The sequence below is a fragment of the Gallinula chloropus genome (assembly GCF_964237585.1).
Source record: "Gallinula chloropus genome assembly, chromosome: 5".
In the NCBI taxonomy this organism is placed as follows: domain Eukaryota; kingdom Metazoa; phylum Chordata; class Aves; order Gruiformes; family Rallidae; genus Gallinula; species Gallinula chloropus.
Genome location: NC_140090.1, coordinates 70,888,057 through 70,906,459, shown reverse-complemented (window position 1 = coordinate 70,906,459; position 18,403 = coordinate 70,888,057). Strand labels below are relative to the sequence as shown.

The 18,403-nt window shown below is 51.0% G+C and overlaps 1 protein-coding gene across 2 annotated transcripts in view; it reads right to left on the bottom strand.

The window, feature by feature from the left end:
• The window catches only part of MXI1 (MAX interactor 1, dimerization protein), a gene marked incomplete at its 5' end in the record, with an annotated part of 55,559 nt that extends 38,046 nt beyond the window's left edge, over positions 1–17,513 (bottom strand). Inside the window, 2 exons of one of the 2 annotated variants that reach the window (XM_084264814.1) lie at positions 6,686–6,818; positions 17,330–17,513. In XM_084264814.1, the coding sequence (XP_084120940.1) occupies positions 6,686–6,818; positions 17,330–17,513 (317 nt within the window). Of the gene's footprint in view, positions 1–6,685; positions 6,819–7,517; positions 7,916–17,329 lie in introns of those variants that run through there. The other variant, XM_084264815.1, reaches the window with a different exon arrangement.
• Positions 17,514–18,403: the final 890 nt, after the last annotated feature.

Below are 18,403 nucleotides of genomic sequence, written 5' to 3'. Positions count from 1 at the left end.
GAGAGAACAATTCACAACAGACAGATGCTGCAGCAGTGAATTATGGCTAAGTTGCAGATAACATCTACAACTGAGCCTGCTTCTAGTTTACACAAAGGCCTCTCTGCACAACTCAGAGACTACAAATTATATTTTACACCTACTGAAGGTATCAAAGTATAAATTCAGCCCAGAATCATAGGTTTCTGCATAGAGTCCATGCCACACAGATCTCCCTATGTGTGATTATGTTACTAATACAAAAAAAAAAAAAAAAAAAAAAAAAGGAAAGCCTGAACTGCAGCTCTGCAGGATCTTCCCACTTGGAGGGCTATAAAATAAACAGGGTGACAAAACAGAACACAGTGTGTTCCCCCATGGAAACTGCTACATCAGCCCTAGCACTTCTGGAGACCTCATTCCTCACTAGGGAGTAGGGTTTGTGCTTCTCATGCCATTTGCTGGGTTAATCCTCACTTTCTGTATTTTGCCTGGTAATTTGCCAGTCGTACTGCAGAGCCAAGCATCACTGAAGAGATACTGCATTCTGAACCTCACCTATATGGGGCATTTATTTTTTTTCTCCCAAATCATTGGCACAATCTCAACTTCTGATACAGATCAGTGGAGACAAGGAAAGGTACAACATTATACCAGCAGATTCAGGAACTCCAGCATCACTGTGACCTGCTTGCCTACGCTTGCAGACTGCACTGGGGCAAATTACATCAAACAGGCAGATGGGATGTACTGAGCCTGAGCTGAGCTATCCGGGTACAGCCCTACCTGCCAACCCACTCCAAATCAACCCTACTCCAGTACAACCCTACACAAGAGAGAGTGGGATTTTAACAAGAGCTGATTCCACCTCTCATGCATGGACCAGCAGTGCATTTTTCCAGTCTAACACTCAAAATGTCATTATGCTTTCTTAAAAGTAAGTCATGCTCGCACCTAACTACCGTCAATCCTGCTGGCCAGTGCCTCTCAACATCTCTGTTGATAGCCAGTGCTATCTCAACAGGCCTTAACAGCTCAGCCTTGTTCAGTGTTCCTTTCTTGAAAGCTTAACTAGCATACTCATATATACTCTCTACTGGAAGGCAAGATTCCATCTCCAATTATCTTTAGACAAAATATCAACAGCAGCATGAAGATTCCAGACAGTAATCACACTTCGTACATTATCAAAACGTGGAATAATTCAAAACTTGGCCCAGCAAATCTCATCCATTCTCTGCTTTACACATGTGGATTCGTACCATATGAAGCAAAGCAAAGTCCTGAGCCATGAATAGCTCCCTGTCACTACAAGGCTGGGAAGAGAAGCACAGCCTCTATCCCCAACATATTACACAAGGGCCAGATTCTAATCCACCTACACAGAGCAAGTCAAATTCACCTTACTCCACAGCTAGTGGGAGTTATGATCCAATGCAACTGGATTAAAAAAAAAAAACCCAAACAAACAAACAAAGCATTGGCCAGAAATAATTAACAACTGACAGAGGTTTGGAAGCAGCAAAGCTGTCAACAAAAAGCCTCATAGCCCAACTCTCTGGGACACAAAGGGGTAGGGGCTTTATGCAGAAAAGTAGAACACCACAGGCTGACACAGTGACCTGCTCTATCAGGAATTTCTTACACAAGATAGGCAAACCACTCAGGCCCTTGGGCCTCCTCTCCCTAAATAAAATCAGAATTACAGCACTGTCCTAACTTCAGAGGCTGTAGGAAAGGCTGAATATTGCTAGGTACTCAGTCATCAGCATAAAGGGTGCAGGGGGCAGTGAACCTCCTCTGACACAACAGATACGATACATTTTAAACTGTGCTTAAGCAAGTGTTCACCAACTCCCTGACTCCTCCCCTGCACAGCAAGGTACAGCTGCACAGCACTGCTGTTCTGGTAAATCAGGCTTTCCTGCACACCAGACAGCCAAGGTTGACTTGCAGCTACACATGCCACATCCTTTTAGCTCCTGCGCCAGTGTTTGTGAACCTGTGGCACATGAAGCCATCACCTGAGGCACATGAGGAGCCTAATGCTTATCTCCCTGCTCCCCCTTCCCCCAATCCTTGCCTAGGGGACACTGTGGGCAAATTAAGCTTGAAGCCAAAACTACCTGAGGGTTTCAATAATACAGTCCCCATCCCTACCCTTAAAAACAGCTTTAAAGGTTATGTGAGTAGAGAGCTACACAGAATCACGGAACAGCAGGGGTTAGAAGGGACCTCTAGAGATCACCTAGTCCAGGCTTCCTGCTAAAGCAGGATCATCTACAGAAGGTCACACAGGATCACATCCAGGCAGGTTATGAACCTCTGCAGAGAAGGAGGCTCCACAACCTCTCCGGGCAGCCTGTCCCAGTGCTCTGTCAGCCTCACAGTGAAGAACCTTTTCCTCACACTGAGATGGAACTTCATCCACAAACTGTGCTCCAGTTTGTGCCCGATGCCCCTTGACCTGTCACTGGGCACCACTGAAAAGAGTCTGGCCCCATCCTCTTGACATGCACCCTTTAGATATTTATAAGCATTGACAAGATTCCCTGTCAGTCTTTTCTCCTGGCTAATCAGACCCAGCTCTCCCAGCCTTTCCTCATATGAGACACACTCCAGTCTCCTAACCATTTTTGTAGCCCTTCACTGGACTTTCTCCATTAGTTCCTTGTCTACAGAGAAGATTCAGCACAAATCCCCCCACAAATTATGGGATTTAAAAGCATAGTGAAAAAAATTCAAATGGGGCAGAGGAGAGAAAACAAGAGACAAAATGAGAAGGTACATCACTAGCTAGAAAGGTAAAGAAACCCAGACACCCACATTTTCAAGACATGGCATCCAAAATGCCTTACCATACCCATTAGAGCTGCTGATTCCAAGCTCTGCAGGCAACCTGCTACCAGCCTGTATATGTCTGAAAGGCCCTTGGGAAGCAGCCTCAGACACAAGGGAGGATAATGGGAAGAGAGGAAAATGAAAGGAAAAAGAAACTGGACAGAGATCAAACCCTCCCCCATGGAACTGAGCAATAGATTCATTGAGTGCCCTTAACAACATGGGCCTCCCAGGAGAGCTGAGGCTCCTAGTGTGGCTGGGAGGGTGCTTGGCATTTCCCCAGGATCAAGCCAAAAAATAAATAAGGGGCCTCTCTACATGCCTGAGAGTCTAAAAAAACCAAACAAAACACAAATGACAATCTAATATTGTAATATAATTTCAGATCCCGTTATAAATCTTAACTTCATTAAACTGATTGTATTATGAGGGAAAAAATAATTTAGCATCCCTGCTGTTTATTTTATTTCCTGCTGACACAACAATTTAAATTGATTAAAAACTCTTCTCAATTATTTTCCAAAATGTCTAAATATCAAACCAACCCAATTCTAAGTAACTATAATGAACCTATCAAATAACTGTGTCTATTGAGAACCACATCTGTAGGGTCTGTAAGAGGAGTTTCCAGTGACACTGAATGCAAGTTGATGTACCCACAGAACTGGACTTCAGTATGGGCTCCTGTAGTGAGTTTTTAGAACTCGGCTTCTGTTCCAGAAATGCCTTCAGAAGGAATAAGCATTAAGTAAGTGATACTGTGTGTTACAATAAATCTCTGCTAATTTTTCATCCCAGTCCAAAAACCAGAAGACAGTTTCGTCAAGAGCAAATTAAAAAAAAGTGTTGAAATTAAATTCTAATTTAATATGGGCTGGATAATTGATTTGCTTGGGGGTTGGTTTTGTTTTCAGTTTTTTTTTTTTTTTTTTTTTTTTGCTTTTAGCTATGTGTTAAATGGAATTACACAAAAAAATACCCTCTCCCTTGTTTATTATGAACTTGAGGTCACAATGACTGTGATTCTCCACACATTTTTGCAGGTGGGTAATTTTCGGTACCTAAATATCCCTGACGAAAACAAGGCTGCATTTATCTAAATATATCCAGATTTTAACTCACAGCATGCAACACTAGGTTTTTAAAACACCCATGCAAAACACTACACACAGAGAAGGATAACATCCTGAGGATTGCAGAGGGGAACCCCTCTGCAGCAATCTGCATGCTGTCAGTTGCACAGCTGAGACAAACGAAGGGAGAACACGAGCCAAAACATCCTTCCTTAAAAATGCATCATAAGAAGTAGAAGTAATGAAGCAATGGTTTCCCTCTTATCTGCACACCCCTGTTTGGAATAGAAACAAAAATTCTTTTGCTGGGGCTGTCAGACCAACATAGTTCTGCTAGAATAAGATTTGCTCCACCACTGCCATCCAGAGCCAGGCTGCCTGTTCCTCAGAACTTTCTGGGTGCTTGTGCCGTGACAGCACAGAGCCTGTTGGGAAGAAATAGCTGTAATGTCTGTGCTGCAAATGCTGAAGGGAAATACTTGGATTTAAGCTATGAATTTAAAAGCATCTTGTCTCTGTAAATACCCTATACTACATAATCATGGATTATTTGGTTCAATAAAGAACAGTAACAATGCATATGTGTCAATCTGTAAAGAAGAAAAAAAATAAACCAACTGTGCTTTGCCAGGCTGTTTGAGAGACATTCTTACAGGAGGCTTGTAAATGGCAAGATCTGCACAAGATCTAAATGCATAATTTCTCTACACTAATTAAACATTTTGAGACAAAAGCAGTCGAAGAAACTGTCTTGTCCATGCATGAAATTTAAGTTTTGTCCCTTATCAAGGGCTTGATATTTAATTCAAAGTAAATTCAAACTCCACTAGACAGAATGTACTGAATCGTCCCTTTGATTTTAGCAGGAAGGGATGATACAGTGCCCTCCCTAAACAAAGCTGATGCTATACTGAGCATCACACAAAACACACTGCAGTGGATTTGGAGGCACCCTGAACTTCACAGTTGTCACTTCCCGGCACTGCAGCCATCTGGAAGGCCTGCCATCTCCTACAGCAAGTGCAAGCTGCTACGACTTGTGCTAAAAGAAACTTCCATTTCCAACTGTGTGTGCGAGGTCTGAGCTCCCCAAAGCCTGGCTCTGGTCTCTGCCTGGAGCAGAGATGATGCTGGTCACTCCCTAAGGCCAAAACAAGCATGCAAAGCAACACATTAGGTAAAGATTCAATTTGGCCTCACTGTTCCTAGTATAATGAAGGTTTTAAGACTAGAAGAGTATCTTTTCTGCTTCTCTGTTGCCTTTCCCCCCACATCAATATATTTATCCTGTCACACTAAATGGCCCAGTGGGCTGTTCTCAGTGCAGAAAGGTGCCCATGAGAGCTGTGTCTGGGGGCTCCCTGCCCACAGGGCATGCTGAGCACCCAGGCCCCAGGAGCAGGGAGTGCTCTGCATCCCTCTCTAGCCTACAGGCAGCTGGATTTGGTGCTAAGGAGCTCCTGAGGGGGATGTGCTTCCAGCCCTCCTCTGGAGAAGGGCAGGTTGCCATGACAAAGGCCTCTGAGAGAAAGAGGTGTGGGATGGAAAAATAGTATGTGAGAAACCTGGAGGGAAAAATACAGATCTCAATTCAGCATTTGCCATCACTTCCCAACACAAAGCCACTGGGATTTGGAACTTCAGTTCAGGGGAAACAGTAAAGGGCTGTAACTGCCCTGAAATCAAGAGAGGCTGGATGAAGGAGGGGAAGGAAATATAAACACACAAAGAGCTCAGGATATGCTGATCCTGATGAAGAAAACTTCCCCACAGCAAGGTGTCCTAACATCACTTCAAACAACCTTTATTATCAAATGCTGCTGAAGCAGAATCACTGCTAGCAAAGGCACCTTTCCCCTAGGCCTTTACGGGTCCTTCCCAGTGGCCTTAAGAAAGCTTTAATCACCTGAGCCACCTGCCATCATTTTATGGATCGCACAGGCCTCACTGCAGTAAAAGCAAGCTTGCAATTGCCTTTTCAAAATCATACTTTATGTTTCTAAAGTTTCTCTACCCCAGAAGGTCTCAACAAGGTCTAAACAATTCTACAAAAGGGAGCAAAAGGAAAAGAACAAGAAAAAGAAGGCTGATTCCACCACAGCACCAAGTGATAGGCTTAATCCTGCTGTCTCTTCTAGATTCAAGAAATGAAGAAGTATGACATTGTGTAATAGAAGAATCAAACCCATGGAGTTCTACAGTTACCAAGCAATCAGAAAGCTGGGAAATCCCACCACCCTAAAAGGCAGAGTGAAAGACAGCTTCGTTTTCCTGAAGTGAATTTTTAACACATCGTATATAGCAGCTGGTCATCTCCCTCTCTCCCATTTGTTGTAGGGGATCCATTTCAAAACATAATTTCCTTACTTCAAGTCATGCCTGTCATTACAAGCCCAAAGCATGCAGGCTGCGCACATGCTATCCGTTAAAAGTGGTAACTTCTGGGTTGGAAAGACATCAGCTGATTATAATGGGAATAGCTATTGCCTACTCCTCCCTGAACTCTGAACAGATCTCCCTATTCCACTTCCCTCTGCAGCATCTGAGCCTTGGCACAGAGTCAGCTGGCAGTGCCACTTCAGATACAGCTCCCCTGTGTCTCCTCTGCTCTCGGCACTACGGATTCAGAAGGAACGCTGTACTTGCGTGTCCCAGCTCTGAATCTCCCTGCACTCACACTCTTAACATTTTCCCCACAGGGTTAAGTTTGCCTCCTCCACCTCCAGCTTTTCTCTCCAGCTTCATCCTCCCAAGCCAGCCCTGCACCCCACGCCTTCCTGCCCACACCGTACCTGTTGGCAATACTGGCGTTGCTGCCACTGCCGCTGTGTTTCCTTGCCCGGCTCAGCCGCCGCGTGGGCTTTGGGTCTTGTAGTCCAGGACTTGGAACTGAGGGGAAGGTCGAGGCATAGCCATGTTCACATTCTGCATAAAAATCAACAGGCAGGGCATTAAAAAAAAGAAAAAAGAAAGTAATTTTTAAAAAATAAAAGGAAAAAGAAAAGCCATCAGGCAGGCCTCACCACTAGCCTAGCTGGGGAGGCCCTTACCCACAACAGCTAAGGGAAATGACCAGTGATGTATGCAGAGAGAAGGGGGCTAGGGGTGGAAAAAAGAGAGTAAGGGGAGTGTAAATGCTCTGCCAACCTTGGAGGAAGGACACCAACATTCAAACACCTGAAAACATCAAAAGAAAACAAGGCAGCCCAAAGAGCACCTCATCTCTCTCCTCCTGACCGAGCAATCCGAACCAGGCAAACCAGGCCTATGTCACTGTGCCACCGAGATCTCTGCCAAGCCAGAGCCACCCACCACCAACCTTCCTTCCCAGAGGGAAACTTTCACACCAGTCCCCGCTCCTCCTTCCAGAAAACACACTCACCTCAATCTCCCCCCCTCTCTGTAAAAAGCCTTTCGCCTCAGCCACCACCTCCAGGAGAACCTCTCCGTCCTGTCCCTCACTGGCCCCCTCACGGTTCAGCGATTTACCACCCGCCCACCAGCAAACACTAGCTCCCATCCCCTCTGCCAGAGCAGCTCTCACCCCTCCGCAGGGCTCTCTGACCCCAACCCCGCTCCCCCCACGGAGGGCCATTACCCCAGCACCCCTCCTCCCCCCATTACCTCTCTCCCTTCGCTCCAGATACTCGGCCGCCTCCAGCAGCCGCTGGATGTTGATCATCTGGACCTGCTCCATGGCCCGCAGGCCGGCAGCCGGGGCACTCCGCAGCCCCGGGCCCCCCTCCACCCCCACGCTCCCAGCTCCCCCGCTGAAAACGGGGGCGGCTGCGGGGAGGAGGAGCGAGGGATCGCCGTCTCTCCCCGGGCCTCCGCACACCGACAGCCCTCTCGTCCCTTGGGGGGGTGGGGGGTGGGGAGGGCGGCTCTCCTGGGAGGGCGAGGGACGCACGTACGGAGGTGGCAAAGGAACACGCGAGGCAACGCCGGGGGAAGGGCCGGGATCCTCCCCACAGGGGAGGCAGCGAGGCGAGAGCTGCTCCCGACCCAGACCCGTCCCTACCGCCTGGCCAAACGTTGCCCCCACCCGCCACCCCCGCTCCGGTCCGCAGCCCCCCTCCCCGCCACCGGCCCCGATTTACCCCCGCTTCGGGCCCTGCCAGGATCCAACCCCCTCGGCCCCCGCCAGGGCTCGCCCCCCTCCCGCCCGGATCGGCCCCTCAGGCCGCCCCGCCCCGCGCGCCTGCCACCCCCGCCGCCTCGCACCACTTTGTTTACCTCTGCCCAGCGCTCACGGGAGAGGGCGGGGCGCCGCCGCGGGGCCGCCTGGGGAATGTAGTTCCCGGGCCGCCGCGGAGCACTGTGGGACGGTGGGTAGCTGGGGTCACAACGGGCCCCACGCAGCCCCTCTTCCCCGGCCGGGGCTTGGAGCGGCCTCCGGGTCCCAGGCGCCGTGGCCCATAGCCTTGCGGGGCGGTGGCTGCGTGCCCTCATGCCTGAGGGGATGGCTGTGTGCGCGCCGCGGCCCCGAGGTGGCGGTGGCCAGGCCCCAAGGAGAAGGCTCCGTGCCGGCCCCGAGGTGGTGGTTGCCAGGCTCTGTCCTTCCTCTCTTGGAGCTGGCTCACACCCCTGGTGCATCAGTGACACGAACCCAGCAGCGCTCAGTCCATACGCCCAGCTGGAAGTGCTGGGGAGATGAGTGGACACAGTTTCCTGCCAGGCCACCACCACTGCTGGCTGGGGAAACAACCCGTGGGCAGCAGACGCTGCCAGACCATGGTGGCCGGTGGGCCAAGGGGCAAAGCAGACATCGCCTAGGAGGCAGGGGGGGCCTGCAGCCACTTCATCCCTCTCCTTGGCCTCTCCAGGGCACATGAAGTGCCAGGACTGTCGTAGAATAAAATAAAGCAGAAGAATAAAGCAGAGAGGATGGAAAAGCAAAAGATGTTGCAACAGGGTGGGAACTTTCCAAATCTCACCTGTGGAAATGTAAAGACAAGATGCCAGGTGCTAGGAAGTCACCTCTGGAGCATTTCTGATGGGAGACAGAGGTGCAAGACCTATTTTTAATGTGAACACAGCCCTTTGAGATCACAGGCAAAAGACAGCAATCTCACTATATCTGAAGCAGCATGCAAACAAACAATGGTGACCATCCCAACACTTAAATGAATACTGTCACACCTATGCCTTGCAACCTGATCACTTTTCTCAGCATCTTAATTTTCATACAGGCACAAATCCTTGAGATCACCTCTGTGACTGAATTTTACCAACTTCAATGCTTGCTGGAATGGAGTTTAAAAAACCTGTTAACATTAAATTGTATGATACCAGTCTCTAAAATATTTCATCTACTCAAATAGCACAACCAGATAATATTCAAAATCAGAACCAGAACATTTAGAGTAAAAATCTGAATCTCAAAGAGATACTGATTTAGAAACCCTCCAAGGGTTGTTCTGTGGCTCTGATTTGGATTATTTTCAAGGGTCTGACCCTTTGGGCTGTGACTGGTTACATTTGCAAGCATTTCTCCACCAGAATGGGAGCTGGAAAAATACCTTGAAAAAAAATAATAAAACATAAGAGTTGAGATTCTCAATCACTGGCTTGTGTCTGGTAGCAAAACTTTTAAGCAGAGCACAAGGTATGAGGAGACTTGCAGTGAAGTTGCAGGAGTTGGCAGTATTCAACCTGAGCAGGCCCAAAAAAAAGTGGATTCAGGGTAGCTAACCTCTCTTTGAGCACATTTCTCTGATTCACCATTTCTGAGGTTTCCTCAGAAAACTGCAGGCTTGCAGCTGATGGAGGTAAAAATAATAGCACTATTCAGTTCTTACACAACCCTGTTCATCTCTCAAAGGGTTGATTTGTTTTGTGTCTCTTAAGATGGGATGCTGAAGAATAAAGGAAGCTGGGGCATCTTCTGGGACATGGCTTCCTTGCTCCCCACTGCAGAGAAGCAAACCCCAGCCCTTACTCAGGCGGGACAGCCTTCATTCAGGTACCTACACTGAGCTGGACCACAGCACTTATAAAGACTGGCCTTTGTCTGAGAGAGGAACTCCTGCAAGGAGGTATTCTCTCTCTCTCTCTCTCCCCGCTTCTTTTTTCTACACTGGAAACTTCAATAGTTAAAAGCAAACAGAAAGTTTCAAATTTGAGCGGTCCTGGGGACTACTTATGTGATCTTGGATTACTCACAAAGGGAAAAGGACACAGGTGCCCACAGCTCTGCAGCAGTGGGGTTATTTCAACAGCATTTCTGGGCTTTAACTGTGCTTCCTCTAATCTGCTTCCAAAACCAGAGAACCATTTGCCTCTCTGGATTAGCAATGTTAAACACTAAAAAAAACACAGTTCACCATAACCCCTCCAAAAATCCATGATGAAGCCCCAAAACCACTGTAAAACAGGTTCTTGTCAGCAACCCACCACTGGCTTTTGTGATGGTACATTCAGAGATACATGATGCCACTCTGGGGATTAATCAAGGAAAGCCACAGCTGGAAAATGAAGGGGTAGTTCAGGAGCATATCAAAGTGTGAGCCTCCTGAAGCTGAAGTTCAAGATACAAAGTAAGAGAGTATGAGGAGAGGGACACTGAGACACACAGTGATTTAAATCAGCACTGGGATGAAGTAACAGCAGGATCAGTTCTGCGTGAAATGATGTAGGATCAGCTCTTCCATTTACACATCAGCTCAGTTTCCAAGTCTTTGTTTCTCAAGCAAACAATACACAATTAGATTTTTTTTTTTCCCTGTGTGAAACAAAGACAAATTTGAGAGTAAGCCATGGTACATCTTCCCAAAGAAGGAGCTGTAAAGAAGCAGACCTGGAGCCACAGGAGAGCTGCAAGATCTTTCAGTTGCCATCGCAAGCGCTCGTGTGGGCAGGTCAGTCTGCAAAACACCAGAGTTGTATGTGACGGGAACAGAAGTGGGTGGAAAGTGAACGGCATGAAGAGACCTGATGCTGTTCAACAGCTGACCAAACCTACCCCACCCCCCCCAAAGTCACATTTTAAATGTGGTTGGGCAATACACTGACAACGCCGGGGAGGGGCTAAGGGAAGAGTATTTTAGGGGAGAATGAGATCATTTAATTTAGTGGCTCCGAATGATCTGTAAGTACAGTTTTCTGATTATAAGTGCTTGCTGCTTGGCACCCCTTCTGGCAGCTGTGATTCACTTTCATTGTGTGTTCTGCTGCTTCGCCCTTTAGAAAGGGGCTTTTTACATTTTATTAAATGGCACTTCGGCAGCCCTCCATTTCCAGCCTTAATAATGGATTTGTTAATCTCCCTGATAGCCTTTCCCTCCTCCTTAGCAACAATTTAAATATCCAAGAAGAAATCTGCAGTGCAGAAATCAATTAATATTTACATCTGAAATGCTGCTGTACTATTTTAATCAAATAGAACAGATGTGGTCTGTTTTTTACCAACAACGCCATCGCTTGCATTAAACAAGCATCTTCCAGCAGGGAAATCTTCTAAGAGCTTTCCAGAAAGTAATGTTTTAAGCTTCTCAAACCTGCGATGACTCTGGCTCTTTTCTTTCCAGTCTGCAGGAAGGGAAACTGAGGCGTAACCTGCATAATCTCTTGCATGAAGACACACCCTAAGCTAGAGGTGGAGCAGGAACATAGCTCACGCATCAAGATGCCCAACCCTCTGCTTTGAACGCAAGTCTCAGAAATAACACAATGCTTTGCAACATGGAAGCTGTTTTCAGTAAGGGCAATCCCTTTGACTAAACTGCCTAAGTGTTCCCTGACGCCTTTGGGTTTTTTCCAAAATCCTCCTATCCCCAACTTTTTGCAACCTCTGTTTTCAAAGCCTTGAAACTTAACACTCCTGCAACCACAGCATGAACAGGGATCCCCAGTAGGAACCATTCTCTGCTGCTCTCAAAAATTCACTGATTCCACAAATTTCTGGGGACAGCACATCCATAAAGCTCCTGTTTTTCCAGCCAGGGTAACATCATCTCTGGCATACCTGAACATCTCACCTATCAGCACACGCTGTAACTCATGATGCTAACAGCTCAGTACTGGAGGACTTGTAGCAGCAGACTGGAGAACATCCCAAGTTCCACCTACTCAACACCCTTCCCATGCTTGCAATACCTTCCGTAAGGGACCTACACTGCCCGTAGGACGTGGCCTCATTTCCCATCCAGGAGCATCATTCTTTCACAAGGCATCAGATAATCCCTCTCAGCACTCCCACTGGTGCATGGAACCCATCCACTGGTGACAACAGGCATTTCTCAGAACCAAACCACCTGGATATCCAAGAGTTCAAACAGGAATGAAGTGTATGCTGTATACCTCACTGATTCAAAGACCAAGCTCTGCCAATCAGTAAGGTAAAAGCCACAGGTCAACCTGCTCGTCAGGTTATTTGCTTCTTTCCTCTGGGAGATGTGTTGCTGTTTTCAGACCTGTGACGTGCCCCAGTTTATTTTGAGTCAGTGACTTACTCTGTGACTCTGGTTAAGTCACTTGACTGATCCAGCTGCAAAATTAAGTAAGAGAAACTCCTGTAAGAAAAAAATACATTACACATACAGGATGGGATCCTCCAGCTAAGTAAGAAGAAGGTAGGATTCTTCAGTGAACAGCAAGAGGTGCTTCTCTGCCAGCCCTCGGGATGCTCTGTTGACAAGGGATGCGAATGGGTTCTCGGCAGCACTTCTGGCACAGTCCCATGGCTGTACCTTTGCCCTATCATTGCTCCTGCTGTGGCTTCCTTCTGAATTCTACACCGAGGTCCAAACAGCATGAGTCAAAACAACCCAACCTGGAAGCGGCTAACACATGAATCACTGTGGCCAGGTCATGAACCGAGAGGAATGAAAGGGGTTTACTGTGAGGCAGATGAAAAATATATGAATAAAGAAGCCCTGTGCTGCTTCATACATCACATCACTGTAAGATCCAAGATCATCTATACTGACCTTGAGCCACGTGTTCAGCTCTCATTGATTCAACGGGAGCTCTGCGCACAAACTGAAGGTAGTCTTGTCTCCTTCTGCCCTCTGCTAATTATAGGTTCCTGATACATCTTTACTTTGGCTTGTCAAAAAAAAAAAAAGACCCCAAAGAACACATAAACAATGGAAGGAGCCACATGATGAAGATACTGTTGACTCGCCCTCAGGTTTGGTTTTCATTTCCTTCAGACAAGATTATTCAGGAGCAAAGGACAAATCTAAGGTCACCTATTTGTTATTCCTGGTCAGAAGGTCAATTAACACAGACAGCACTTCAAAGTGCAATGGAGATGAAGATCTAGCTATCTTCTGTGAAGGACTAAAGACCACTGTCTCTTGCATGCCGACCTTTACTAGACTTGTGAATAAGGACACCACTGTTACAGTGGCTTGTGTGTCTTCATGCTTTTAGAAGAGGATATGGCAACACACACCTGTATCTGCAGTGAGATCAGTATGTATTACATACCTTGTTTATTACAGATAAGTCATCAGATCCAAAGAATTCATCACGTGTTTACGCAACTCCTCCTGGCAAACGTGTGAGTTCACACACACAAAGGGGATGCTTGGCACATACTAAACCTCAGCTGAGTTTACTCCAGGTCCCTCTAATAGCCTCTTCCGAACTCCAGCATGTCAGCTGCTGCAGATTTCCAGCCATGCTTATTCATGAAGTGGCATTTGCAGAGGTTACAGCTACACCAACAGAGCTACCCTCAGCACAACTTTTATTTCTGAAAACAGTCACTGTCATTTTTTTTTCATGTGACATTTCTATTCCTTAGATACCAAGCTTAAATTTCTAGAAACAGGTCATTTGGAAAGCCGTACATGTCAGTTAGTAAGGTGTGTTGGGATTGGGTTTTGTGGTCTCGCCATGAGAACTGCAGCAAGCAGGAAGGCAGCGCTGTTACTCATTTCCAGAGGCTCAACTGGAAAAATAATTCAGTTACATTTCAGCAGTTAAAACACTCCCGTTTACCCAAGCAGTTTACCCCTGTGGTTTCAGTGCTGGTGCCGAAAGGGCATTCCTGAAGTACAGTCTCCCCCTGCCATAGTCCTGACGGTACATCCTGCTCCATGGCTCTCAGCCCTGTGGTTCTGTTTCCACACCATCCAGCCACCCCACAGACCCTCTGCTATTATTCGAGACCACAATGATGGGATGTGGGACCTATAAACATTAAAAAAAATAAATCTTTATTTCTCCCTGGGCATGAAGCAGGTAGGAAAGCCCTGCCCTAATTGAAAGTCCCACCCTAGATATGGAAGGCTCCACCACCCACCTCACACCACTGACCTGCAGACAGAGGTGAGAAACCAGTGTGTTTTGGGGGCTGAAAAGGGCCTCGTGACTGCTTCACTAGCACCAGAAGGTGTGACACGCACAGTCGGGGATATCGTGGAGTTTGGATCCACAAGAGACAGGGGTGCCTCTGTCTCTCAGTGGGGGACTCTACCAGATCGCAGCCACTCCTGCTTGGGATGGCATTGTAAAAAGGTACAGCCACCAAAGGCTGGGCAGAATGAATGTGGTCACTCAGTGTGGTTTATTGGAAACTGCATAGAACTACTAAGAAAACCACTTGAGCTCCCCCAGCATAACAACCCTTACTTAAATTCCTGCCTTTGGCTCCCGAAGCCCTTCAGCTTCTGCACAGCTGTAACGCTGACCCCAGCCAGCACCCTGGCACTTCACTCAGCCCTGTCCCCATCCCCCATCCTGGCCAAGAAGAGACAAACACCTACCTGTTACCTGTTTTTTTTTTCAGACCGTGTTTCCTCAGGGCAGGGCACTGTCATTCCCCTACGTGTACAGCACCTAGCACGACAGAGCTGTGACTCAGCCACCTTCCTGATGGGAGTAACACCAAAATAGCTCGTTACACCCCTGCGTAACACCACGGTCGAATGACCTGGGCATCCTGCAGGAAGCAGGCGAGCACGGAGTCTGTGCGTGACCGAGTCTGGCCACAGCGCCCATCACCAAACATTTCTGCACTCATCTCCTCTGTCACTGCTAAGTGCCAGGCTGGAGACTGTAACAACAGTCTCTGCCAGGCTGCCAGCACAGGGTACGCTGAGAAACTGCTCCTGTGCCGGCAGACTAAAGGGTATAGTATCCCCTTGGTGCGATAACCTGAGCTCCGCACGCAAATCCCTTCCCAGCAAGCCTGTGTGTATAGGTTGGGGTATAACCCTCCCACTTCTGCAGCTCGTCCTTAGTTGAGATAGGGCCCGTAACCCTCACAGATTGTTTTCCAACCCCAGCAGCGTTTTTCTTTGTTTGGGAGCCACACGTAAAAGCTGCCTGGTTTACGGCGGTCACGTTCGGAGCAGCACGTTCAGTAGTTCAGCTTTCGCTGAAATGGGACTTTTCAACCTGAAACGTCCTGATTGCAAATTAAAACTACTGAAAGGGCTCGCAGAATTCCCTTGACAAGGGTGAGGATTTTCAGGACTCTAACTGCGATGGCTGTTTGCAAAAGCTGCAGTGAAAACAAAGTGCTCAGGAATGGAGCTGTTTGGAGGCAAAAACCTCTTTGCAGAATTTAGCAATAAGGAATCCTGTATCCCACTGTCCTGCTCATCATCTGGTTCCAGACAAGGGACCCCACAAAATGATGCAGCTTTACACAGAGCCTATAAACCATCAGATACTATCTGCCTCAAAAAGCAGGAAAATTTCTATTCCTCCCCCCAACCCCCCCCCATGATTCTGACAGCTCCTCTTCAAAACCAGACCACTCTTAAAGAAAAACAACCAAAACAGCGTTCTCCCACTTCATTTCCAAAGCAGCGAGCGGTGCTGGCGCTGCTGCTCTCGCACGCAAACCCGGGTTTGGCTGGTAATTCCCGTCATTTTCCTGCTCGCCGCCGCGCTGCTCGGCTCCTGGGACGCGCGGCTGTGCAGATTCATTACGAAACAACAATTGGCACGTGATACAAAGACAAAAACAACCAAAAAACACCCCCCCAAAAAAACCCACCCCGCTATTAAAGCGACTTTCGAAGGCAGAAAAGGGCTCTCGGGCCGTCCCCACCGCGGCAGAGCGGCGGCAGATCCCTTTCCCTGGATGCCTGCGTTGCACGCAGCTGTTCCCGCAGAACAAGGGCACCCTATAGCGTCTGCCGCGTGGGACCCAGAGCTGCCACTCAGGGGGGTGAGCGGCAAGGGGAGGGCGATGGAGACGCGCGGAACCCTCCGTAAAGTTAAACGAGGAAGAAAACGCAGCACACGCTCCGTGACGGGGACGGGGGAAGGGAAGGGAAGGAAAGGAAGGGGGAGAGAAAAGACCTGGGGAGGAGAGAGAGAGAAACACAAGTGTGACGGGAGAGAAAAGCCAGCCAAGGCGAGGAGGGCAACGGCGACGCGAGGAAAACAACAGCGAAGCGGGGGGCGGAGCGGAGCGGAGCCGGGGCTGCCGGCCACGTTTGCACGTAGCACCCCCGGGGGCACAGCGGCACCCGGAGACCCCGGGCTCGGGCTCGGCCCCGCGCCCTCCGCGCCCCCCTCCCGCTCCCGCCCCCGCCGCTCCGCGGTCGCTCCGCGCCCCGCTCGGCAACGCGTGACGTCACACGGGGGACCCCGGCGCCGCGGATTGGCGGATCGGGACGCGGGGCCCCGCCCCGCGGGCGGTCGCCGCCAATGAGCGCGGCGAGCTGCCTCCATGTGCGAACCATGTGGCTGCAGGGGGCGGGGCGTCGCCGGGCGCAGCACCGCGGGTGTCCGCTCCGCGCGTGGGGCTCCGCGGGCGCGCAGCGCCGCGGGAGGCACGGCGGCCCCTTTGTTCCCAGCGCGCTTGTTCCCTACGGTGCCTCCGTTGCTCGCAGCCCGCGCCCCGCCCCGCGGGAGACCGTTCCGCAGGGGAAAGGCGGAGACTGCGCGCACCCTCCGCGCCCGCGGAGCAGGAGGCCAGCGGCGCGGCTAGCCGCCGCCCCGCAGCGGGTGCTCGCCCTGCCCTGCCCTGCCCGCCCCGCCGGCTACCTGGCGAGCGCTGCCGCTTGCCTACGTGACTCTGCCCATGCCGCGGCGGGGGGAGTGGGGACGTGTCACCGCCTCCTCCCCCGCCGCTCCGGCTTTGCCACCGGCTCCGGCCCCGCTCGGGGCCCGCCGCCCCCCCTCCCGGCTCCTCTCCGCGCCCCCTGCCCCGCCGAGCCCGCCCTCCCCCAGAGGCGGAGATGCGCCCCCTCCCCGCGCCGTCCCGCTCCGCTCTCCATCCCAAACTTTTCCCCCGGGCCCGGCTCTCCTGTCTTGCGGGGGGAGGGTATGTCCCACGCGTGCCTCCGCCGCAGCGGGACAGGGGGGGGCAGGGGGGAGCTGGACTCGGCGCCCTTTGTCACCGTGTCCCCGGCTCCGCAGCCAGCCAAAAGTTTGTGCTGTTATTTCCCCCCCCTCCCTTTAACGCTCCCCCCTCCCCCGCCGGTCACGCACACGCGCGGCCACGGCCGCCAGCCCACGCTTACTTTTATTCTCCTTCTCGATGCGCTCCAGGTAGCTGGCGGCCTCCAGCAGCACCTGCACGTTGTAGAGGAAGGTGTCCATCCCCGCCGCGGGGCTTGTGTTGTAGATGTCCCCAAGGGGGCACCGGGCCCCGCCGGCCGCCCCCGCGCCCCGCAGCTCCCTCCGCGGCCGGCCGCGCTTCCCCATGCCCCGCCGCGCCGCCGCCTCCCCGTGCGGCGCTGCGTGCGCGTCTGTCCGTCTGCCGCCGAGCCCGGCGGCCGCCGCGGTCCTAGCGCTGCCGCCACCCGCCCCGGCGCTGTGTCTCCCCACGGGCCGCCGCCGTCGTCCCGCCTCCCCCGCCACCCCCGCCCCCCCGCCTCCCCGCGCCCCGGCGGGGCGGCCCGGCCCGGCCGCGCCTGCGGAGTGCGAGCAGCGGCAGCGGCGGCGCCGGGGAGGGAGGGGGGACAGAGCGGCGCGCAGGACTGGGGGTGGGGGGGCTTGTCCCGCGATGGGGGGGACCAGCAGTCCCCCTCCATCCATCCCTCCCCCGCAGTCCTGGCGTGTCCTGCTCCCCCCGCAGCAAACAACCCCCCGGAGACGGGGGCCTGTGGCGCTGGCGGTGCTGGACCAGGGACAGTGGCACAGCGGGGGAGTGGGGGGTGCTGCCCCCGCTGCACCGGTACGCGTAACACAGGACAGCCAGCCCCCCCCCACCGTGCTCCTTGTCACCCAGTGTCACCCAGCCCCCAGCTCCTGGGGACCTCCTCAAAAAGTACTCCTTTTTGTGCAACACCCCCTAGAAAGCCCTCTCTGGGTGCAGACTCCAAAAGTAATTAATAAATTATTTTTTTCCAAAGCAAATCAAAGCTGGAGAGCAGGACCAACCTCCCTCATGCTCCGTGTCCATCCCAGCAGACTCGGGGTCAGGGCCGGGCACACGGTGGCTGGGGTGTATCCTTATTTTCCCCTTCTTTTACAGCCAAGCAGGTGGAGAACAAGCGCCTGTACCCCTGGAAGAGAGCAGGGGACCTGACCCTGACTGCGGGGGAGGAGAAGGAGGGTGAGTCTTCACACTTCCACAAACCATCTGGGATCCT